The 24,796-nt window shown below is 38.2% G+C and overlaps 2 protein-coding genes across 3 annotated transcripts in view; one reads left to right on the forward strand and one right to left on the reverse strand.

The window, feature by feature from the left end:
* Nucleotides 1–23,221, forward strand: part of LOC117786379 (probable basic-leucine zipper transcription factor Q) — a 31,795-nt gene extending 8,574 nt beyond the window's left edge. The window contains exons 2-9 of the mRNA XM_034624592.1: nucleotides 12,424–12,981; nucleotides 13,073–13,180; nucleotides 16,027–16,105; nucleotides 17,473–18,434; nucleotides 20,865–20,996; nucleotides 21,351–22,009; nucleotides 22,080–22,268; nucleotides 22,692–23,221. Of these exons, the coding sequence (XP_034480483.1) occupies nucleotides 12,837–12,981; nucleotides 13,073–13,180; nucleotides 16,027–16,105; nucleotides 17,473–18,434; nucleotides 20,865–20,996; nucleotides 21,351–22,009; nucleotides 22,080–22,268; nucleotides 22,692–22,778 (2,361 nt within the window). The 5' untranslated portion in view covers nucleotides 12,424–12,836 and the 3' untranslated portion in view covers nucleotides 22,779–23,221. The remainder of the gene's footprint in view (nucleotides 1–12,423; nucleotides 12,982–13,072; nucleotides 13,181–16,026; nucleotides 16,106–17,472; nucleotides 18,435–20,864; nucleotides 20,997–21,350; nucleotides 22,010–22,079; nucleotides 22,269–22,691) is intronic.
* Nucleotides 3,709–24,599, reverse strand: LOC117786380 (ras-related protein Rac2). Of its 2 annotated transcripts, none has more exons than XM_034624594.1 (2): nucleotides 24,583–24,599; nucleotides 3,709–4,424 (listed from the first exon to the last, which is right to left on the reverse strand). In XM_034624594.1, the coding sequence occupies exon 2, from the start codon at nucleotides 4,397–4,399 to the stop codon at nucleotides 3,824–3,826; it is 576 nt and encodes a 191-aa protein (XP_034480485.1). In that variant the 5' UTR covers nucleotides 4,400–4,424; nucleotides 24,583–24,599; the 3' UTR covers nucleotides 3,709–3,823. The 2 variants fall into 2 exon arrangements, with proteins under 2 accessions (XP_034480485.1, XP_034480484.1); XM_034624593.1 differs by lacking the exon at nucleotides 24,583–24,599 and adding an exon at nucleotides 24,568–24,582.
* Nucleotides 24,600–24,796: the final 197 nt, after the last annotated feature.

Below are 24,796 nucleotides of genomic sequence, written 5' to 3' on the forward strand. Positions count from 1 at the left end.
TCTCAAAAATAGTTCGATATTTCATTTGGCAATATTCATTACTTGTAAATTTAGTAGCTCACGGCTTTTTTGACACAGTTCTTGCAAGCTTACAAGTTATAAATAAATTTAAGTATTTATCAACAGAAAATATTATCAAAATTTAATTAAATAATTCTAATGATTTTTGTAAGCATTTAATAAGACAAGTATTTAATTAAATTTAAAACAGCATCTAACCAATTTTTTTTTATTATTTGTGACTAGTGCAATAAATAATAAGTATCAGTAGGATCAATAATTTCTATAAATAAATAATTATCTCAATTGAGTGGGTGAAATAAGCTGAGACCGACTGTATGTTGCAAACGGTACGACAATGTTGTGGTATCTTATGCTGGGCAAGGGCATTGGCAAAGGCAAGCCAGACGTCTGTTTTATGTTGGCCTGTGGAGGACTTTGGCAACGCACAAACATATTTGTGTGCTCGGGATGTTTGGCATTTTGGCCGCATCATCATAATTTGTGAAAGGCGCTGGCAGGAAGTTGCCGCTGGAAATACATGTATGTTGAAACAAGTAGCCAGCCGAATCGAGTCGAGTCGACCCGAGATGAGGGGGCAACTAGCAGGGTAACCTTGTCATATCCTGTTGACGTCGCTGACAGACGCGAGCAACACGCTCAGGTGGCCGTTGCTTATACCCCCCTTCACCGCCATCTGCCTCTTTCTGCCTTTGGCTGCCACTGTCAGTGGCAACGGCGGAAGTGTGAAATATTTTTAGAGCACTCTTTCTACCTTCTTCAAATGGAATTTTTCGTTGAAACGTATTTTATTGGCATTTTGCAGAAAATTTGTGGCTGCGCTATGAAAATGCTTCGAATTGCGTTCTACACTTGCGACCCAACAATTTTTCGTATTAAATTCATTTTTTTTTTTTTTTGGGGGGACTTTCGAAAATGTTCACGTTGTTTCTGGAAATCTCAATTAAGCTGAAAACTGAAAATGTTTGTTCGTTTTTGGTGTGCGCAGTGCGTATAATTGATTTAGCCAAATTGTTAAACGAATCAAAGTTGGCAAATTGCGCGTGCGACTAATGTGCACTTTCTATTGAATGTTGCAGCAACATGTCCTGCGAATGGGTCCTAAAGGACAACGGCCACTGGCTGTGACACACCTCCACTATTTTGGGACCTTTTCATTTTACGCACACGTTGCATAAATTGCCGGCATGTTGCATAATTATACGACAGTTGTCAATGAATTTGCATGTCATTGCAATTTAGATTTTGGCCAAGTTTACACCAGAGAATTACACTGATGGAGACATTGGAAAAATGCAGCAAATTAATCAGAATTCAATTACTAATTAGAAATACTTGAATTTTCGTAATTACGACAAGCTTGTCATTTACGTTGGAAAATACATTATTCTATGAAGAGGAACAATTTGTTAGTAATTTTATTGATTATGGCTTACACTCAGTTAGCATTATATTTAAGCAATAAATTTAAGAATAAATAAAATAGGAAAATTACTAACATTACAATACAAAATTAAACTTCATGGTTTTTCCTGTAGAACAGAATTGTCTGAATAATTTAATTTCTCACATTTTATTTTACTTTTAAGATGTGTTAACAATTCTAAAAATTTCCAACTAATGAACTTTATTATAAAAAATTTCAAATAAATCGATAATCCTACATAAATGTAAGTAAATTATTACCATTCATGAATTTGGTCTTTAATCCTTCAAAAATTTCCTTTATGTTGAAACTGAGACTACAATGTATTTGCAACTTTGATAGACTGTTGCAAATAGATAAGATTGTTCGACTTGCAATTACATGAAAAATGACAGCATAAAATTGCTGTAAATTCCACACCTGTCAACGATAACACAATTTAGCTGTATTTTTATTACAGATGCCGTCGATGTTGTGAGTGTGTGCCAAAGGTGCATGTTTTAGTTTTTTTATGTTGTTCTTTAGCTAATTAAATCAACTAAAACCTGTATGAAATGCCAGCTACATAGCTGAAATTGCATATTGCATTTCGGTTCTGATTTGGGTTAAATCCCCTTCCCAATTTACCCGCAACATTGTCAACGCCTGCGCTGCGTTTTAGTTGTTGATGCTTTGAAATTTGGGTCAATTATGCGATTTGTCGCGCCACAGACAAAACACGACGACAACGATGACGATGACGACGACGACGAGGAGGAGGAGAAGGAGAAGGAGAAGGCACATCCATCAGTCCCAAAACGCACGTATGTCACTGGCATTGAATTGCTTTCGTGTGGAATAGGAGGGGAATTATGCGAAATACATTCCCAATGAGGAAGGAGTGTGGGAGGGAATGGCAGTCCTGTCTTTGCCAGACGCACAGCAGGTTACTTTGCGTAATTATTTGTCAAATTCACACTGGCCACTAACGAGCAACAGGCAGGCAGACTGACAGACAGACAGTCAGACAGTCAGACAGACAGACATACAGACAGACAGACATACGTTCTCATTCTGCCGCCCACGCACCCCAATTTGGCAATCAATCAACAGCTCTATCAGCAGAGTACAAATAAATTCATATTGTTTATGATTAGGTCTGGTCAATCACCATATCCGCTGAACTAACGGAAGTAATTATCAACATTTTGTGACGAATTCTGGCAATAACCATTCGATAACCAGATAAGATTAAAGCTGCACGCGAATATGAAATTCGTTCCGCCCAAAAGTATGCCATGATAAAGAGGTGGGAGATATTTTCTCTACATTTTTGCTATTTTTCAGTGCATTGTCAACGTTTCCATTAGGCCAATAAATACATGTTGGCATTATCCGACATAATTCACATACAATTACACATCATTTGCTTTTTGTTATATTTATTTACAATTTTTATTTGTTGTTTTATTACACATTTAACAGTAAATTATGTGTTAATATAAATAAATTGTATTTTCCATGTTGTAATACAGTTTTAAATATTGGGTGTTTATTATTAAATAAATAAACACGAAAGCACATTTTGGCAAAAGTTGATGCATTAAATTAGCGTTTGTCATATTTAGTTGCTTAATAAGTATTTTTTTGTGTATTAAGTGTACATTAAAATCATTAAATGAATTATAAAATAAAACTACGCTCATATAAGGCAAAAATGCAGTCAATGTTATTTATTTTCTTTGTTGTTTGATGTTGCTTATTGCACTCTGCACGTGTGGAAGACTATTATCATGATATTAAAGTAGAAATTATAAACAATTTTCTTTTTAAGATAACTTACTGTGAATTGGCGACTATTTTTAGGTATGTGCAATAAATTTGTTCAAATCGATAAGCGATGGGTGGACAGTAAAGTATGGCGCTAGCTTTTCTTATCTGCGCCAAGTTGGAAATCATCTAGATTTATTTACAATTAATTATAGCATTTTATTATTATTATATAGTTCTATAGAAATTCTAAACGCATTTCTCATACAACGTTCTGTCTGCTCGCTATATATTGCGCCCTGTATATGCATACATATATACATATGTAAATGTATATTTGTATTTATATGTATTTATAACAACCCCCCGCAAATTACAAATTTAATGCGTTGCCCCCCACACACACACACACATAACAACAACAACAAAAATAAGAATACTATGCTCTTGTGCGTGATTCGTTCTTTTTGTCCCACTCTCTCCCTCTCTCTCTCTCTCTCTCTCTCTCTCTCTCTCTTTTACACTGCACAACTGTAACTGTAACTAAAGCGAATGATTTTTTGCAAACTTTCTGTGGGCTTTTTGTTCTCTCTTTGAACCATTTCCTCTCTCTCTCTCTCCTCCGCCCTAGAGCAAACTGCATTTGGGTTTGGGTTTGCGCATTGGCGGACAAAGCACCGATCGTATGGCCTCATCGAAGACCGTCTTCAGGCCCTTTTGGGTGAGGGCAGAGCATTCCAGATACTTGACCGCTGCAATTTCCTTGGCCATGGCCAATCCTTGTGGATAGGTAATGGGCGTTAGCTTCTTATCCTTAAGCTTTTCAATCGCCTGCTTGTCGTCGCGCAAGTCTAGCTTTGTACCGACCAGAATGATGGGAACATTGTTGCAATGATGACGCACCTCGGGAAACCATTTGGCGCGTACGTTCTCAAATGAGGCGGGATTAACCAGAGAGAAGCAAATGAGGAAGACATCGGTTTGTGGATAAGACAATGGACGCAGTCGATCATAATCCTCCTGTCCAGCTGTATCCCAGAGTCCCAAGTTGATGGGCTTGGCATCGACCATCACATTGGCCGAATAGTTGTCAAAGACGGTGGGAATATATTCCCCCGGGAAGGCATTGGTTGTATAGCTGATCAGCAGGCAAGTTTTACCCACGGCGCCGTCGCCAACAACAACACATTTGATTGCCTGCATGACGTCGTCGTCTCAGTTGTTGTTGCTGCCTTAGTTTCTTTGTGTATCTTTTATACGTACGAGTAGTTTATTAATTTACACTCACACACACACAGCAGCAGCAGCAGTTAAACTAGTATGAGGGAGGGAGGCAGCGAGTTCAACAAGTTTTGGCGATTATACAACTCAGTTTTTATTTGTTAGCACAATCACACAGATACACACTTTTAAATATGTATGCAGTTAATCTTTGGCTTTCCGATTAGTGTTCATTAAATTTTGAGCAGATTGCAGTTTTGCCCTTTTTGCCACTTGTTTGTAATTAAATTGAGAAATTTTTGCACGATCAACAAAATAAAACACACCCAAACGCTGTGAAATCGACGCTGTTACTGAGCGCAGAGAGCGTAAAACAGAAAATTTTGTGTTGCTATCGTTGTTGTTGCAGCCGCTCAACAGCTGCGCGCACTCACTGGCCATCTCACTTGCGCTCACATGTACACAATGGTCTGCGCAAAGTATGCCGCGCACTCTCCCACACAAACAGCAGCAGCAGACAGTGCCGTCGCTTATATTAGGTACACTGTTGAACACTTTGTGAGTCATCGCTTGTTGTTGTTGCTTCGCTAATGGTGACGTTTGATCTGTTAAGCGTAAAGAGAGCAAATCCGAGAGCTGCAGAGAACGAGAGAGGGAAAGAGAGAACCTGACTTGCTCTTCACTTAGTGCGTCCACTTGACCTTGCTTTGGTCTTTTTTGACGAGTTTTATTTATTTTTCTATATTTGTGCGCCGTTTCCATGAAATTTTCTTTGCCAACAGTCTGAGATAGTTTTTATAAATTGAGCCACATACGTATGCACTTATATAGATACATTTTCCACGGTATCATCGCATTGTCGCATTGTTGTTGCCTCTGCCAACCGTTTTAATGGACCACAAAAATGAACGCGATGGCCAAAACAAACCGACAGGCAGCGGCGACAATGACTGTTTTGTTGTGGTCACTAACAACGTAACCGAAACCAAAACCGAAACCAAAACCAAAACCAAACCCTACCAAAAAACCCAAAATCCGAAAGCGAAAACCAAAATCCGCAACCACATCCGCGACTGACAAAAGCGATAGCCAAAAATTGCAATGCTACAAATCGCTGTTTCTGCATGTTTCCGCCACCCTAGTCACGCCCCATCTTCCGCCCACTTCGCTACATAAACCACAGAAATTGTTGCATATGAAAATTGTTGAAATAAACGCGCTGCGAATTAAACACATTTCAACAACAACTTCAACAACTCTCAAAATATTTTACGCAATTTTAACTTAATTTTTTTTTATGTTGGCAGTAATTGGATAATTGAAATTGTTGTTTATTATAAAATTTACATAAATATATTAAGTGGATAACACAATTGATAAAAAATCTACAACATTAAAATCAGCAATGCAATTGTTCAAGAGACAAAAAAATGTGTGTGTTATCGTTATCAATGCAACACAGTAAAATTTACCTTAAGCGGAGATTTAGAAAAATTAAAAATAAATATTTACAAGGAACAATTGCAGTCTAAATTATATTTTTTTATGTAAGTTGTCCGCATTTAGTCTGTAGTTTGATAACTACATTTTAAGTACAACTTTGTCATACTTATTTTGCATATTTGTATAATAATAAAATGCAATTAGACTATCTGAAAATGTCTTATTATGATAGCTTTACGATTTTTATCTCACTGACATATCATTATAAATTGGTAGTAAATATTTGCAGAGTGATTTAGTAAAGACTGGGCAATAAATTGGTCTATAAAATTAAAATTTTTGTTTCACATACTCAACTCATTGAAGCCTTCAATGTTATTTTGCTATTAAATTTCATAGGATATTTGTATTTTCCTGCTTACAGGCTCATTATAAAAAGTCGAGAGCTGTGCAAATAATTAAAGTAAAAGCGTGAAATATATGACAGAAACTGCAACAATTATTTGATTACTGTCGCAGTCGTTGGCGGGTAATTGGCGAAGTGAAATATATACGAAAATACGTAACGAGTACCCCCCATAAAGGCCTCTATCACGCCCACATGTGCCACAGCTTGGGCCATTACGTGACAGAGACAGAGACAGAAAAAGAGTGAGAGAGAGAGAGAGAGACAGAAAGATAGAGAAAGAGTGAGTTATTCATAATTGTTGTTGCAACAAAAGTGGCAGAGAAATTCATAACAAACTGAAAAATATGCACGCCATTTTTATTGCCACACCAGACACATCAACCCACACACATACAAAAACACACTTTTACACTCACAAACACTCACATTGTCCGACTATAATGAATGAATGCACAGCTAAAGAACCGCAGCCTGAACCGAAGGCTCTTTCTCTCTCTCTCTCTCTCTCTCTTTCTATCTTCCACTCCCTCACGCTTTCAGCCTATGCCATTGTCGATGTCGACCCAAAAACAAATATAAGCCGCATGACTGCTGACCAACAATAAATTTAACACTTTAACTGCTGTGTAAACAAGTGAATGAAATCGGAGCTGGTAACGGTAATGCGAATACCCATGCGAGTGTTCTCAAAGCTGTAATCTCCTTTAATGCAACGAATTAAACTCTTCAAAACTGAATTTAAGTAGCAACTGTATAAATTCAATACTTATCAATCAATAAGATGATCAATTTGTTATCACTTAAGTTTTTATTTATTTAATTAAAGCCAAAGCGTTAAAGTCCTTTGGTATCTCAATCAATCAGTCAAATGAGAAAAGTATTAGCTTAAATGCAATTTTTAAGGGATCATTCATATTATTTAACTTAAAAAAAATCATAAGATATTCAATTAATATACAGGATCATTTATGAAAGAATACAAATTATATTTACCACACATTCATATAAAAAAGAAATTTTAATTAATTTTGCCGATCTAAGTAGATTTGACTTACATTCGATCTGTATCGATCTGTATCGGTATTTTATAGATTTTGAAGTATATAGGACTCTCCTTATTTGTTTGTTAAAATAGAGATACAAATTAATTTCAAAATTAACCCCGATAATTTAAACAGTTCTTTCGTTGAGCTTCTTTCTGCATGTTGCAAATTAAATTTGTTTAATGAGTAGCGCAATAAAACTCATTTACTGTCAAGTGATAAAATGTCATTTCACTTTGCTTGCCGGTAGTTTTATTATTTTCCATATGCGAGTACTGTATATTTTTCATTTATATGCCACATGTCGCCGATCCTCTTCTCACCCCCTCTTCGTAATCCATCGGCCGCCTGTTGACATGCAGCAATTATTAACTTTTATGCGGCTGCTGCCATGGCACCGTGTGTTTGTTATTAATTTCTTGTTATTTATGCAAATAGTTGGCACTTAATACGCTTGTAAATTCTCTTTTTTTTTCTCTTTTTTTTTGTTGCAAATTGCTTTGCGCATTACAATAAATTAACAGCATAAACGAACGGCAACAACAACAATGGAATTGGCAACAACAACAATTCGTGACACGTTCCTTGCTTATCGACAACGTTTCTGAATGTTTCGAGCGCTTTATTGGAATTTAAAAAAAAACTATGTTGCATACCAAAGGGCGCTTTGGCTTTTACGCTTCTATAAACTCTACTGAGTTATCGCTCGCAGACGTGAAGTCATCTCGGAATGTTGACCATATAAATTCCATTCAAAAAGCGAACTCCTCTCTAGAATTTTTCAGCATGTGTTTGGTTTGCTGAGGTCACGTCTGTCTGGCCCGTCTGACTGCTTATGAATAAAGTTGTTGGCCATTCTGTCAATACACATACTCGTATGCCTTCACCAACATCAACATCAACACCATCATCATCATCATCATCATACTTCCCTCTCCCCTCATTCCATTCAATTGGGGTTATTTGTCGCTCTATCTAGCACGATGCTCTTCGCTTTGTTGACTTTTTGGCTTTGAATGGCCCCAGCGTCTATTCAATTTTTTGTGCGGCCCTATTAGAGTCAAACACCCAAACCACAAGCCCATAGTAAACCCCACAACATTCTCTAGTCACCCCTCAAGCAATTTGAAATGAAAAGTTGTCTGCCACATAAACACACATACAAGAAATATAAATAGAGAAAAAACGAGTATAGGAAACAAAAAAAAAAAATTGATATGTTCCGTCCATATTTGTAGGCAGTAAATAGCAACATGGCTCGGTGATGAAATGTGTCCTTTGACATTTGATCGCACGCCAGCGTTGCCTGATAATCCTGGCCAGAATCGGAGTCGGAGTCAGAGGCTGTCAGCCGTTGCGTGGCTTTTCCTCAGCTTTTTGGCCCGCTTAATGGCTTGCTGCATTATTTAGCACGTCGCAAGCCAATAAAATAGCTTTAAAATACAGTCCGTTAAGTTGTTGACTTTAAGCCGTAGACAATGCAGCGCATTAAGCATCCTTATGGCAGTCAGGATGCCAACAGCCAGCACGGTAATTACAGTTGCCCTATAAAAAGGAATACACATTTGTTTATGTAACATGCAAAAGCATCTATTTAATTGTTGAAAGTATATCAATATTTTTGTAGTTGATAGCAAATACTAATGAAGATTCCAATTATGTAAATTAGTTTGCTCTATAAGGTAAATTTTTAGATTCTTAGGTTGAGAAGTATCTTCCTTTGTGAAGAATACTATAGCTCTATATTAAGTGCTCAAAAACAGAATGAATTAAATGGGGAAAAACTTAAAGAATTTGTATTATTAAAAAAACTAAAAATGCCAAAGAAAGATATATATTACTGTATTGGGAAGCGGCTTTAATTTAATAAGATTTCTATTATTCAAAATGCTTTTTCAACCAATATAAAAAAATTCCAAAACTTTACTATTCATATCTAATTTGTAACTTTTAAAGTAAAAATAAAAATAACTCTTGTTTTCTATTCTTATTAAAAATTTAAACAAAAGTTAGTGTTATTTCGTAAATTTGTAATAGAAATTGAATTTAAAAAGAGAATTAAAAATGATTTATACCGGAAAGTTTTCGCAGATATTTCTAGTTACTACTTAAATAATAATTTAGCTGTAACTGATTTCTATAACAATAAATTAAGTTAATCATTTAAAGAGTATTGAATATTCGATTGGTTGACGCTGTCAAAGTATCTCACACTCATTTACAATGTTCACACATGTGCCCAGAGCTGCTGGATTGGCGCTTTTCAAGTTTATCCGCGACGACTTTTACTTGCTTCGGCATCTTAATTTACTTTTGCACTCAGGCAGTTGGAAAAAGGAAAAGAAGTGCAGCCAGGGCCTAAAACAATTGCAGGCTGGCAGCAGAGTTGAGTAGAGTAGAGTGGAGAGTTAAGAAGAATTACAGCAATTTCCTGCACAATTTCTTGCGGTTGAACTTGCCACGCCAAGTTGTATGTTAACACAGACGAGGCGCCTACACACACTCTGAAAGTGAAGCTGATGCTGAAGCTGCCGCTCAGCAGTGCAGTTAATTATAATTAAGAGACGAGTTAACTAACCACTTGCCAGTCACTGGGAGAAGGCTTGCAGTAGGTGTTAAAAGCAAGTCGTAGGGAAAGGAGGAGCCTAGCTTTGTGAGTGCGTCTTTTAAATTTGTCAGCGTTGTTGTTATTTAAATTAAAGCCGTGGCAAGTTCATTAAAACGCTTTTTGTGGTAAGCACCCAAAAAGTAGGCCACAAAAAGTGTTGCATATTCAATACGGCTTTGGATTTGGTCGAGACGAGTCTGTGGTGATGTTGCTGCTGTATATACGAGTATGCTGCTGTTGTTGCATGCAACAATGGGGCATGTTAGACGTCAAGGAAGCTGCGAGCTGTTATGCAAACCCCCCAGCGGCGACGTTTCTTCATTTGCAAGGACAATGCGACAACGACAACGAGGGTGATAACAAAAAAAAAGTGGAGAAGAGGAGAAAGTGTGGAAAACATTGAATGAATGAAGCGGCTGACTGAATGCAGGCAGGACACGCTGATGACAGGCAGGCAGGAATGCTATTATAATAAATATAAACGCCTTTCACTCATCATAAATGGTGCACAATGCACAGAACCAAAAGCTATGAATAACTCTTGTCTATGATTGTATCTGTATCTGTATCTATATGTGTGTATCGGTATCTGTGCTTGATTAAAGCTCTGCAAACAATGCAATGTCTTTTTTAATAAAGCTGATGGCAAAAGCTTTTCGATCGATGACTTTAATCAGTTGTCGGCTTAAGGTGCGACTACTGCAATTAACAGCAAGTGCTGCGCCCATAAATATCCTATAAATATAGACAAACATACACTCAAGACACACGCAAACACACACACACACACACACACACACACACATGCAGAGACATGCCCTTGGCTATTGCATAAAAATCACATTAACAATTTGCTACAACAAGAGTATTTTATTTTTATTGCTGCATGTTTTATTTTTATTTCATGTGGCGCCTTTAATGCTATGCAAAGCACTCACACTTATACACATTGAATACACATGTTGCCAGGAAGCAGTCCTGGCTGGATCCTGAGCCCAGGATCTGTGTTGTGCAGTGTTGTTGCCATCGAAAAGCGCAATAAAAACGCTTAATTTTTCACTTTTACACGAACGAGAAAAACGGCTTTGTTGTTGTTATTATTATTTATACTGTAGTTGTTGTTGTTGTTGTAGAGAGGTGTTGACTGTGAGTGTGCTGTCGCTTTTGTGTAAGCCATTTAAAAGTTATTTAATTTAATAACACGCACAAAACATGTTCCAAGTAAAAGCAAACGAACATACTCGTAAATATGAGACACACTCACAAACGAGGCACCAACTGGGCTGCCCCTCTGTCTGCCCCTCTGCCACCTCTGCCCCAGTTGCCACTTGGCTTGAGCTAAAGTATGTCTTGAAGTGTGCCTTCTCTCACATGCCGTTTAACACATGTGCAACCTACTCAAGTGGTATGCTTCAAATATATTTTATACCAGGCAGCAAGCACTTGGTATTGATTTTTATTTATACAATAAATATCGAAATAATATGAGTCAGTCTATAGAAAATGGATACTTTTAATACCATAAAATACCATCTAAAAAAATTTAATATATTGTAAGTGTTGTGTAAATGACTCGAATAAGTAGACTATTAACAAAAGAAATTTGATAAACCTCATTACACATTTGACAAATTGAATATTATCAAAAATATTATGTTTTCTAAAAAAAACTTGAAAATATCATAACTTTGTCAAAAATTAACAAATTTTTATGCGGAGTGCCAGTTTCATTATTATTTATCCTCTAAATTGATTCTCCATTATTATTATTTTTTTTTTGCCAAATTTTAATATTTTTTCATAATTAAACTGTGTAAGCTGTGCTCTCAAAATCTAATCTTCTATACATACAATAAAAAATCGTAAACGATTTTTAAAATTATAGAGGTGTGCTCTACAATTTTATATCAGCGCTAAGACAACCCAATATCAATTGTTGGTGTTTCCGAAAAAAATTTTGAGAGTGTTGACAAAATTAAATATTTAATAAATTGAACTGAAATATCTTTAAAATTGATTTAAAATACAAAAAAATTGTTCGAAAAGACATTTAAGGAACTCCAACATTTCGGACGGTTGTTTTTTAAAAAACATTTATATTCAAAATTTCTAGAGATTTCTGGAACACACCTGAAAATAAGTTAAACAAAAATTTATTCAAAGAATATTTATTAAAATTGGCCTTCTGAAATTTGAAGCAACTTTTTAAGATATCGTTGAATTTAATAAAAATTGGGCCTTTAATTAAAAAGGCATTTTGGGTTTTTAATTGCGTTGCGATAAGATTAAATTTACAAATATAAAAAATGCTCGTTTAAATGAAATATAAATACGTAGACGACAATCGATATGGAGCTGCTATAACTGTCGCTGTCGATATCCATTGATATTTAAGCCGCCACAAAAACAATGCAACAACAAACAGAAGGCAAACAACAAACGAACATACAAAAGTGATTGTCAATTTTTATTTATGCTGACTGTTGTTGCTCTTATTTTACAGATTTAACAGCAAGCCGACCGCTTGCAGATTTGGATTCGTTAAAAATTGAAAAATCAGCAGAGTACAGGACAAACAGGACAAGGACAAGGCCCAAATCCGCGGACAACAGACCCCAGACTCAACAACAGACCTTAAGGACAAATGCAATAAGCTGCAGCGACGCACAAAGCCATAAACAAAGCGGAATCTAAGCTGAGACGTGAAGAGAGGAAGAGGAATAACAAACAGCAACTTGGTTGCCAGCAGCCGCCAGAATTGCTTTCTTGTACTTTGGACAAACGTGCGCCGCGGCTGCGCCGTTGACGTTGCCGTTGCCGTGTCCGTTGCCCGTGTCCTTGCCCACATCATCCTCAGTCGGATCCGTATCCGCATCCGCAACCGCAACCGGAGCGCCATCGGCGGCGACGGCCACAATGAAGCTGTCAAAACTGTCCAACCAGACGAACTCACAGGATCCGCAGGCGGTTAACTCGCGCATCTTTGTGGGCAATCTGAATACATTTCAATGCTCCAAAACGGACGTGGAGCGCATGTTTCAGATCTACGGCCGACTGGCGGGTAAGTCATCCCCTTAACCCCCTTTGGCCCCCACTATATTTCTATCCACCTATTTTACCTTGTCGTGTTTGTGCCCTTGATTCATCCGCAGGCATCTCCATGCATAAGGGCTATGCCTTTGTGCAGTTTACCAACCCGTTCGATGCTCGCAACGCCTGTCACGGCGAGGATGGCAAGACGGTCCTCAGCCAGACCTTGGGTGAGTTGTTTTTTGCCTTTTCCTTTTCCTATTACCATTAACTATGAGCATGTTTATATGACGGGCTGAGAGATTTCTTTCTTTTATCCGACATTTCAGCAATTTTCTTCTGTTTTTTTCTATTTTGCTATCATATATTTCCCGTTGAATTTTTTTTTTTGTTTTAAATATATATACCTCTTAAAAATATTAAAAAAAATTTTAGTAATCGGAATTTTCTAGAAATATATCTATTTCCTTATTTTAGATAACGGATTGAACATTTGTGTATTATATTGTATTTTGTTCAACAACTTTTCTTCTCTTTAATGCTATATACCCGCGAGGTATTTTAATAATTTTAAAAGTACCAGAAATACCTAAGGTCACAGATTTGTAGGAAGAAACTTACTTTGTAGCGAGTTTTGTTGTATCTTAAAGTTGTCCCATCAATTTTCTATCCAGCCTATTGCATATTTTATAAGTTATAAGCTTATACTTTTATAAGAAATAAAATCTTTCTATTGTCTTTCTAGATTTTCAATAAAGGTTTTTATATTATGTAGTTACATTTCAGGATCACAGATTTCTAGAGAAAATTTTAACTGAAATCAAAAATACTAACGACTCAATTAAAGATATTTTAGATAGTTTAGCTTGAAAGTTGCCAAAGTGTTTCTTAGGCAATCCCCAAGATTCTTATTGCTGGTATTCACGTAATATGAAAGAACTTGAAATACTCCTTTGGCATATTGCATATACAATATTGCCAGATATAAGATTGTTAATCTGCTTTGTGGTTGTGTTGAGTTGTTTTGCATAGACTTGGTAGACCTTAACCCTTTGCAGTTGCATGTTCGATGTGGTTGAGTCGCCAGGTTAATGGCCGCCAACTGCGGAAGTGCTGCACTAAAATCGAACAAACGCGCGAAAAAAAAACAACTCCGTAGGACTTGGAGGCAACATGAGGTCGTCGGGCAGTTATAGAGTAATAGGAAGAGCTGGTAACAATCCTTGGCATGTGTAGTGGCCATATCTTAGCACAGACGGTCGACTGTCTGCGTATTTTGTGCAACGGAAGTCGTCGTTGCAGGCCGCAACTTAAAGTGCGGCAAACATAAATCCTTGTGCGATACTTTTAATGAAATTTCAATGCTGTGCGGTATGGATGTCTGGCAGACCACCTGCCGCTTCTTCTGACTACCTGGCTGCCTGACAACTGACTGTTTGTCGATTTAATTTAAACGCTTAATGAAATTTCAGGCATCGTCGCGCGTCACTTGCAGCTGCAATGCAATATGGAGACAGACAGCCAGACCAACAGACGGACAGACGGACAGACAGACAGACAGAGAGGAAGTCGGTAGAGATTCCATGGCATTCTTTCATGCGTGTCTCTCGTGTGAAAAACAACTTAATGCACTTAGTGCGCTATGTCATAGCCGATGATGATGATGATGACGATGACGAAGATGGCAACGCTGCGTATACGTTTCATGTCATATTCATACGCGCCGTCAGCATGCAATGAAAACTTTACAACGTTCATAAAAAGTATTTTTTAAGCAAGAAGAAGCTGTGGCACTGCTTATGTAAATGTGGCATGCTAATTTCACTGATTAGACACAGAGACAGAGACGAAACGAAATAAAATAATACAGGACAGAGCTTTCCTTGTCTTAGCTCTCAAGTTGAGTGGTCGCGGTAATATTTCATTGCTACGCGCCATTGACTTTTGGCTCACAGGATTGTGGATTGAGGAATGTGGTCTGGCCAACGTTAAACCGATTTGCTCGAGCTGCCGGACTGGCACTGGGCAATGCCTTCAAACTTGTGGAAATCCTTCTTATGCTTTTATCCTTAATCTTAATTATAGCCTTCGAGTTCTCTTTTCCACTCCCAACCAAGGCGAGTCAGACAAACAGTAGAAAGAGCACGGAAAAAAATGCAAAAGCTTGCACAACCCACGTCCAAGAACTTGTAGTTATAGCAACTCCCACAACCTCCCAACCTACCCCTCGTGGGGGGCTTGTCTTTTTGGGGCGCGTTGCTTTTTTTAGTAGCCACCCTGCGGCGCAGCCGTCGCACTTCAAACTTTGTCATGAATTATGATGAACGAGCGCGAGACCCGAACTTCCCCACAAAAACGTCTCATAAAAAGACGACCGAACGTCGCACCCTTTTCATTGAGAAATTAAATGTTTAACGCATTCGTACCGAATTTTGTGCCTAGTGTTGGCTTTAATTCTCTTCGAAAGATTAATGAGCAAACGAATATGTTTATTCTGGCTTAGAACTGTTATAAATATTTTACGAATACTATAAAAAATTCTTTAAATAATGCTCTATTAAATGTAATTTAATTTTCCTTATTTTATTTATCAATTTTCAGTACAACTCACCAAATCTTCTCAGGTAGAGAATTATAGCTACGGCTTTAAAAATAACTTACCATTGGCTTCTTTTATCTTATGCAAAATCTGACTATGTCTGTTGTTAACTGTTAACTGTGTGTTGTGTTATTTATTAAGATTAATGATTGTGAGTCGGATTTAATTATTATCGTAATGCAGTTGGACAACAAAATTCACAGAGAGGCTTCATTTTAATCAGTAAGAGCTCTACGAGTACATTTGCATAATGAAAAATCAACACAAAATAAAATGTCTAAGCCAAGAAATAATGGAACACAAAATGCCATTGTCTTCCTTACTTTGCAGCTACTTCAAAGGCATTAGATTGTTTTGTTTTAGGTAGGAGTATTATGAGTATTTGGCATAAAGTAGATTTTTGCTTTTGTTACCAGGCTAAAAAAGTTGCCTTGATTAACAGTCGCCTTATTTATCTCTCCGGTTTTTCAATTGCAGATGTCAACATGGTTGCCGAGCCGAAGGCGCATCAAATTGGCAGAAAACGGCAAAATGTCAGCAAAACTGGCAACGATTGGTAAGTTGACTCGAAAAAACAATTTCCAAAAATACAATTTCATGCTTGAAATTTTAATTTAAATAAATGCCTTCATTTAGGCAGTTAGGCACAAATTTTTGCACAATTTAACGCCGCAATGTGACGCTCATTTCGAGTTTATTTACATATCATTTAACGGCTCAACTCTGGCCCAGAAGTTTGGGCTGAAAGTTCTTTTGTGTGGGTGGAGTTGCGAGAGCCACAGAAATAAATAAATAAATAAGGCACAATCCATCAGGGCATGGACATGGATATGGACATGGATGTGGACGTGGACGTGAACGAATATGTATTCGTATTCGTATTCGTGTTCGTATCCTTTGTCTCACATAAAGTATTTTGACTGTCAACTCTATGCGATTTTCGTTACCACTTCCTGAGTTCCGTGTCTCCGTCTCCATCTCCGTCTCTGCTGCTGTTTCTCTTTCTGTCTCTACTTTTGGTTGTGTCTGTGTCTGTTGCTGGGTCAGTTGTGTGTTGTTTCGAGTGCTGCGTCAACACACTACGAAACTGTGAAAAAATTGCTGCCTGTGGGGCTGTGACTGTGACTGTGACTGACAGTTGCAATGTATGCTATAATATCCTGGTCTTCGTCCTGGCGCTGACATGTGCACTTGTTTGTCCCTGGTGCGGCCTTAATGATGACTGAGCGAACTGAACGCCGCCAACATTCACAATTTATTTGGGGCGTTGTCGTCGAGGACTACGACGACTTGCCACTTCGTGTGGAAATATTTAATTTAAGCTTAATGACGCCGAAAGCAAGTGCGTTAAGGCTTTAAAAAGGTACCATAAAGGTATGAGTACTGTATGCTGGCAACAACTTGATTGTAATTAAAACACAAACATGTTACGGACTGTTGTTGTTCAGGTGTTGTTCATGGCCTCGTGTTTGTCGTTTAAATGCCCATTGACCGCAACACACAAACTGACCAAAAAAGCCACAATTGCTGGCGCCCAACCACCTACGTTGGGCGCCAAACGATATGAAAACTGCCTCAATATTTGACCACAAATGGTTGGTGACACTGGCATTTGTATCAATCACAGACAACAGCAATGTACAATGTACATTATACAACAGAGTGAAGGGTAGAAGGGGAAAGGTCTATATTAAAGGGGATGAAGTCGCACATAATTGGCAAATGACAATTGAAACGGCGTCATAGAGACGGAGTGAGTCCTAAACAAATATTGACTGTTGGCCAGACAGGCAACAGGCTCGTTCGATTGTTCTTTTTGTTTTTGTTTTTTTTTGGGGGGCAGCAACATTGACACTTCAATTATAGCACAAATAAAGCATTTACCGCATCTAATGAGCTGTCACTCCTTGAAACCTTCCACAGGGATTACTTCTACGACAGCTATTGCTCCTCGGCATTGTTGCGGGGAGGTGGAGGAGGCGTCAATGGAGTGCGACCAAAGAAGCGTAAGCGTCTGATGACCAGCAACAACAGTCTGGCAGCGGCTGTCCAACAGCAACAGCAGCAACATGGCCAACATCATCATAGTGCCGCTGCTGTGGCAGCTGCAGCTGCTGCTGCCGTGCATCATCAGCAACAGCAGCAGGCAGTGCAGCAGCAACACCAGCAACATCAGCATCAGCAACAGCAGCATCATCATCATCACCAGCAGCAAGTAGCTGCTGTTGCCATGGCGGCAATGGCCAATTTGTTGCCACAGCAACAGCTGTTGCTGCATCAGCAGAATCTGCTGTCGAATGCAGCGGCAGCAGTGGCCACTACAGCGGCAACAACATCAGCGCCCAGTGCCCTTCACTGGTCACAGTTCAAACAGGAACAACAGCAGCAGCAGCATCAACAGCAGCAGCAGCAACAGCAGCAACAACAACAGCAACATTTTGTGGCTGCTGCTACGGGTTTCCAGTTGAAGAGCGTTATCGCCGGACAGTCAACGACATCGCCACAGAATACAAAGTCAGCAATAATTGCAAATCAAACAGCGCTCGTGGAGCCGTACGGTGCCTTTTCCCAGCAGCCGTCGCATCACCAGCAACATCAGCAACAGCAGCAACAACAGCAGCAACAACAACAGCAGCAGTTGGGTTGCCTGTTGCAACCGTTGACTTTGGCATTGTCCCCACAGCAACCGCAGCCGCTACAATTGCATAGCCAATTGATGCAGCAACAACAGCATCAGCAACAGCAACAGCAACAGCAGCAACAACAACAGCAGCAGCAGCAACAGCAACAACAGCTACAGCAGCATCAACAACAACAGCAACAACAACAGCTGGCACAGGAGCAATTAAGTTTGCATCAACACTGGGGACCATTCAAAGTCTACAGTGAGTACTCGTATTGACTACACTTGTTTGCCAACAATCTATATTTAGCCATGTTTGCAGTACCAATAATTGCTGGAAATTTAATTTTGGCTTTACAATTAGCTGGCAATGCTAGACAGTTTAATAATCTTAGGAAACAGGGAGTTAAATATGAAAATAATTGTTTAAGAAAATCATTAGATTTCACAATCGAACTTTAATACATATGAAATTTCGATATAAAATATTTTAATTTTACTCTACAAATTGAAGCATTTAATTGTTTGGCAGATGCAGAATAAAACAACAGATTTTCAGCTTTAAAATTGATCCTCTATTGCTTTGTTTAACTTGTCATAGAAAGATGACGCTGACAATGAATCGCTTAGTGTCTCTAAATATGAGAAATGTATCAAAGACTTGGCGCTAACACAAATTATCTGGCCATTCTGATCGCAATCTTACAAGTTATCCACAACGTGCAACCTCAAGCTCAATTGGAATCGAAGTCCGAGTCCAGCTTCTTCTTGCCATTTCGATCACAGCAGAAACTTCCGCCCGCCTATGTGAATGGTGTGCTCAGTCTCAAGGGAAGTCTCTTGGCCAACAACTTTCAGCTCAGGCCAATAATCTACAGCAACGCCGGCGAAACAATGAACTTAAAACAGAATACGGGGAATCGAGAACTCAGCCCTGATTTGGGTTTAGGGGTAAACACAAAGACTGTAGAGCCAACGGAGGAGTCGAAACAATTGTTGGCCGAAACAAAGCAGAATTTTCGGGATCTCAGTGCTGATGCGAAGTCACCACAGCAACAGCAGGAGGCAAAACAGCAGCAGGTTGTGCAGGTACGTGATGAGGTCAAGGATCAGCTGCATCAGAAACTCGATCAGCTGCAACTGGAGCTGCGTAAGCAGGATGATCAGTTGATGCAACAAGATTTGCAATTGGCGGCACAGGTTTCCTCGGCAACTCCATCACCAATACAGCAAATGCCTGGCCCAGTTCATCCATCAGTTGAGCAGCTTGAGGCACAATCCCAGGGTCCACAGCAGGCTCAGTCCCCGTCGCAATCGGTCAACTTGCCACAAGCTGCACAGTCACAACCGCAACAGGAGCCGCAATCGGAGTTGACAACGTCTGTGAGGGATGCGCCGCCTTTGGCTGCCCAAGCGGATGGAGAGTCCAATTGTTATGCGAAGATGCAGTTGCTGCAGCAGCTCGCCGAGTATTTTGGTCAGAGTCAGCCACAACAGCAGCAACAACAACTGCAGCTGCAACAACAACAGCAGCAACAACAACCGCAACGAGAACTTCGCTCGAATATTGCCAAGTTTTCTGATGAAGCTGAGAATGAGCCGCGCTTAGACAAGACAAAGACAACGGACCAATGTCCAGCAACGGAGAAAGAAACCACAGTGAAACCAAAAGTCTCTACCCAGCCAACAAAAAAGAAGCCTAAAAATAAAAAACTGCCATGTTGCAGCAAACGACCCAAGACCAAGGGATCATTTAAATCTTTAAAACTGCAGAATTTTAAGGTAGAGCAGAAGAATCTACAGAATCGACCTCATCGACATGCAATGAAACCCAATCTGAGAATCGATGCTTTTGCCACATTATTGCGGTATCGCAATAAACAAGGCGATTCTTCAGAAGTTCAACTCAGAGAACCTCAACGTCAGCAAGTAGATATAACTAAAAGTAGGCGGAAAAACAAGACAAAAGGAAAAGCAAAGGCAAAGACGCGGATTCAACGTCGAGTGGTTACCAGAAAACAGATGCTGCAGGCTGAGATCAAGCTATGGCCCATCAAAATATCACACTGATACTATAGAAGATATTTGAATTTTTCGCTAAATATATTTTATAACTTATGAAAGATGCTGTTAAAAATAATAATAAGTCTTGGATTTAAAGTAAGAGTTAATTAGTCGAAAAAAGAGACGCAGAAAGAGATCATCGCTCGTCATATTTTACCTATAAGATAAAAAAAAATATTGTCCGAACTTTTGTGTGATTGAAAAATCTATTTAGATCGTTTTTAATATTTATTTTCAAATAAAAATAAAGCTTGTCATCTGGAAAGTAATTTAAGTTTATTCAAGTGCAAGTATTTGGTAAATGCTAAATTATATCCAAATAATAAGATATTGAATTCCAGGTTAAAAATAGTTTTAATTAATTTGTCATGAAAAGAGATATTTAATTTATTCGAAAATTGTCATATTGTCATATATGTTATGAGTAAAATTTGACTTGATAAGTCTTTAGAACTTGTCAATCTTTTTATATAAGTTTCAATATTGTCAGCATTTCAATTTGTGTTGGTTAGACAGCAAGGCTTTGTAATTCATAGATGCATTTGGTATTTAATATTGTTGTTCTGACTCACTAAATTGCGTTAAGGTCCATTTGTTAAGTCTGTTCCGTATTTTGTTGTTGTTGCAGGCAATCCGGATACATTAATTTGCGGCAATTGCAGGGAATGCTTCAGCGAGCTGTCTGAGTTATTGGACCACAAGAAAAGTTACTGCAAGCTGAGGTTCACATGCAAGTGCCAGGATGTGGCATTTGCCGCAAGTAAGTTATCCCTGTCAGCCAGTGGGCAAAAAGAGGCGTGGCTGTTTGTTGTTTTTGTCGGCAATTAATTTATGATTGTTAAACACTTTTTGCCAAGCAACGAGGCTCGTTCGTTCGTCTCAATGTCCAATTTGTGTTTATCTAAGGCACAATGAGTGTGTGTGGAGATTCCTTGGAGTCAGCAACATCTGTCTGTCTGTGGCATGTCCAACGCCTGCGGCTGCCTGCAATTTCATTTAAAATTGAGTTATTTATGCGACTAAGCCAACAGTGTCCTCCGCCTCTGTTCTGCCCTGGCAAATTCCAACTTAAATAACTAATTAATTCTTGCATATTTCGCACACGTACACACAGAAACGCCGCCAACGAGCGCCAAATTGCTTTGCGCCGTTTGCAAGGATGCATTCGCCAATCCTTGGGATTTGATGGTGCACGCACAGGCCGCACACATGGTTAACATTTACGAGCTGGGCGATGAGGTCGCTGCCACCGCTGGCGTCGCCACCGCCACCGCCACCACCAACGCCAACGCCATTGTCAATGGCAACAGCAACGGCAACAGCAACAGCCCCAACACTGGCAACAACAACAATGCAAACGATGCAACGGCAATTGCAACCAATGGACATGGAATGGTTACGCCGTCGACGGCCGTTGTTGCCACTCCTGTCTCTGTCTCTGTTGCTGCTGCCTCTGCTGATGAGGCAACAACCATAACAAAGCGCATGCCAACGTCAGCAACACTTAACAAGGAGCCAAATAACAATAACAAAATTAGCAACAATAACAACAACAACAACAACAGCAGTAACAATAACAACATCAATGGACACATGTCCCCTACTGCCGACGATGCACTAGCAACAAATGGCATTGATGTTGCTGCCGACGACAACAACATTGCTGCTGTTGCAGCTGCAGTTGCAGTTGCAGCCAACGATGGCCATGTCAGCAGCGATACTGAGACACACTCATTGGACGCCAAGTTTGGTCTTTGTGGCAGCCCCAAGGAGGTGTGTACAGCACATTGTTGCACATTCCAAGTGACAACTTAACTAAAAGTGTAATGTCTTCTTGTTGCAGGATCAGCAGCGTGATGATATGTCGTTGGATGGACGCCTCTCCAGCAGCTCGCAGACCCATCACTCCGATGACATCAACATGAGCATCAAGCTCCTCGACGGTTCGGTATCCTCGCGTGGCAGCTCCCCCGGCTTGGAGTCGGATGAACCGCCGGCAACACGCGCCTGCATTGTGCGTACCCTGAGCATTGTGAGTATGAGCAGAAAAACCAATAATTCCTTCAAGAAATAGTATTAATTATTATAATTAGTTATAAATTATAACCAAGAGAACGGTATATCTTTTTTTTCCTTTTGAGATCTGATCCGATCTGTCATCATTAGCAATCAAAATCTCTTTAAATTCGAGTCATAGACCAAAAGTTGTGAAGAATTTAGCTGAGCAATTTTTTTTCGTAAACGTAGTTTATATTGTATCATTTTTAGAGTACAATCTATTTTATTTTAAATCAAGGATCCTTAAATTTAAATGATGAATAAAATATATAGTCATTTAAACTTAGTGACCTTAAACTGTACGTTCCTCTGATTTTTTTTAAGCTTCTTAAATTTTTTTGTTCAATTTTATTTAGATAATCATTTTAATTGTATTTAAATTCTTCATTTTTTCCAGGGGGCCGCTGGATCTGCAACTTCGCCCACTGCGAATGCCTTGAGTCTGATGTCGAATGGCCTCACTTTGGCACTAGCACCGCAATAAGCCAACATATTATCTAGACATAAATATAAATCTTAACTGAAGTCATATTTGGATATTATTAAGTGTCAACAAATAGATAGATGTGCATGCAGATACAGTATTGAAAATACTCGTATTGCTTTTGGCTTTTGTGTATTCGGAAATGCTATAATCGTATGGACGATGCAAGTGCAATTTATTCAGTATTTTTGTACTAGACTTAAACTGAAAGAGAGACAGTTTAAACAAAAAAAAATGAACGTAAATTACAGCAAAACATATCATTTTAAATTAGAAATTAGATATTATTGTAGCTATAACAATTACAAATAATTACAAATATAAATATATAATGTGTATCCATCTATATGTCATGTATTGTCTGTCTTAATTATTGTGTTCAGGCGAAAAGTATTTTGGGTTTCAAACTGCATATGAGAACATATAGGTAAAAGAAAAAAGAAAAGAAAAGAAAATTAATCGTGTGAGTACATAAAAATAAACAAAACTATCGATAATGAGTAAAATTACAAGGCATTATGTAGGACAAATGAGCTTTGTATATAGTTAAAAACAATGCTAATTAAATCAAATGAAATAAGAAGCAAATTATTATTATTAGCTGACAAAATACCCAAGCAAATTATATTTTATATAAAATAATTTATTTAATATATATTTAACAATTGACAAGCCAACAACAATATTATTATTCAATATGCATGCCATGTATATCAAGAGTAGCATAGTTTCACAACAGGTGTTTCAAAAACAACAACAACAACAACAACAGAAAAGAGCCCCACAAAAACCAATAAGGCTTAAACTTATTATATAAACATAACGTATTAATATTATGCTTAAAATAAAATTAATATACGAGTATATAAATTATAAATTACTTACATAAAGTCGTATATGTACTTATATCAAAATTAGCAGATATGTATGTAAATAGTTTAGTTAATACCAAAAAATTAGAAAATATTGTAAACAATAACAATATTCAATTCAATGTCCTCCAGCTAAACATGTAAACAGGCAGAAAAATTTATTAAATAAAAAAAACTTATAAAAAATAAAGGAAATTTTAGTGTTTAAATGATTTTCATTAAGGATTAAACGAAAGGGTAAGTAGTATTGTAAGAAAAAAGATTTTTCGGCGCCAATTTAAATTTTCTGCACAAATTTGTTAAAAATCTACATTATTTACAGAAGCTTTGTAAACAATTTGCTCAATTCACAGTCTCTTAGGTATTGACGGAAAATGGATTAAAATAATAATGTAAGGAACCATATACATAGAAGAAATGTAATAATGAAGAAGCAAAGTTAAACAAACAACAAATGTTGTGAAAAACAATAGAAATTGCTAGTCTGCCAAGAATCTTTCTAAGGATAGTGAAAGTCACATTTCAAGGTTTCCTTCAATTCTCTTTTTTTTTTTTTTGGAAAATTAAAGTTTGGGAAGACATTTAAAATTCTATTTTGAAGCTCATTAAAATAAATGATGATCAACTGCACACGACGCGACGCAGTCTGTAAACAGAACAACAACAAGAGCAGCAGGACAATAACAAGGACATTGCAAACATTGTTGAAAGCAAAGCGCACGATAATGAAAAGCGCCAACAAAAGGTGAGTGCAAGTGGGCAGACAAAAGGGTGGCTTACTTCTACTCGTACTATAAGTATGTATCTCTCTTTTCACCATCAACTCACCGAAAGTTTTTGGACACAATGCCAAAATGCAGTTAACTTTATTAAAATGCGCAACGTAAATGGCTCGCGTTGTGTTGTGTTACTGTATGTTGTTGTTTCTGTTGTTGTTGTTTCAGTTGTTGTTCCCCTTGTTGTTGTTGTTGTTGTTGTTATGCTTGTCCTTGCCGTTGGCTCCTGCGGCGGCTTCCAAACATTTTTATTGTCGGTTAACTATGGCTCCGACTCGACATTGTCGGTGTCTGTGTCTGCAACGTGTGCCGGCCGTTTAGTTTCTGTTTCGAGGTCGAGTTAAGCGCCTGCGGTCGAGCCAAGTCCTGG

Source organism: Drosophila innubila, assembly GCF_004354385.1.
Source record: "Drosophila innubila isolate TH190305 chromosome 3L unlocalized genomic scaffold, UK_Dinn_1.0 0_D_3L, whole genome shotgun sequence".
NCBI lineage: Eukaryota > Metazoa > Arthropoda > Insecta > Diptera > Drosophilidae > Drosophila > Drosophila innubila.

Bases quoted from the DNA above. Each gene is read 5' to 3' on its own strand.
- LOC117786380 (XM_034624594.1), bottom strand. From the start codon at position 4,399: ATGCAGGCAATCAAATGTGTTGTTGTTGGCGACGGCGCCGTGGGTAAA.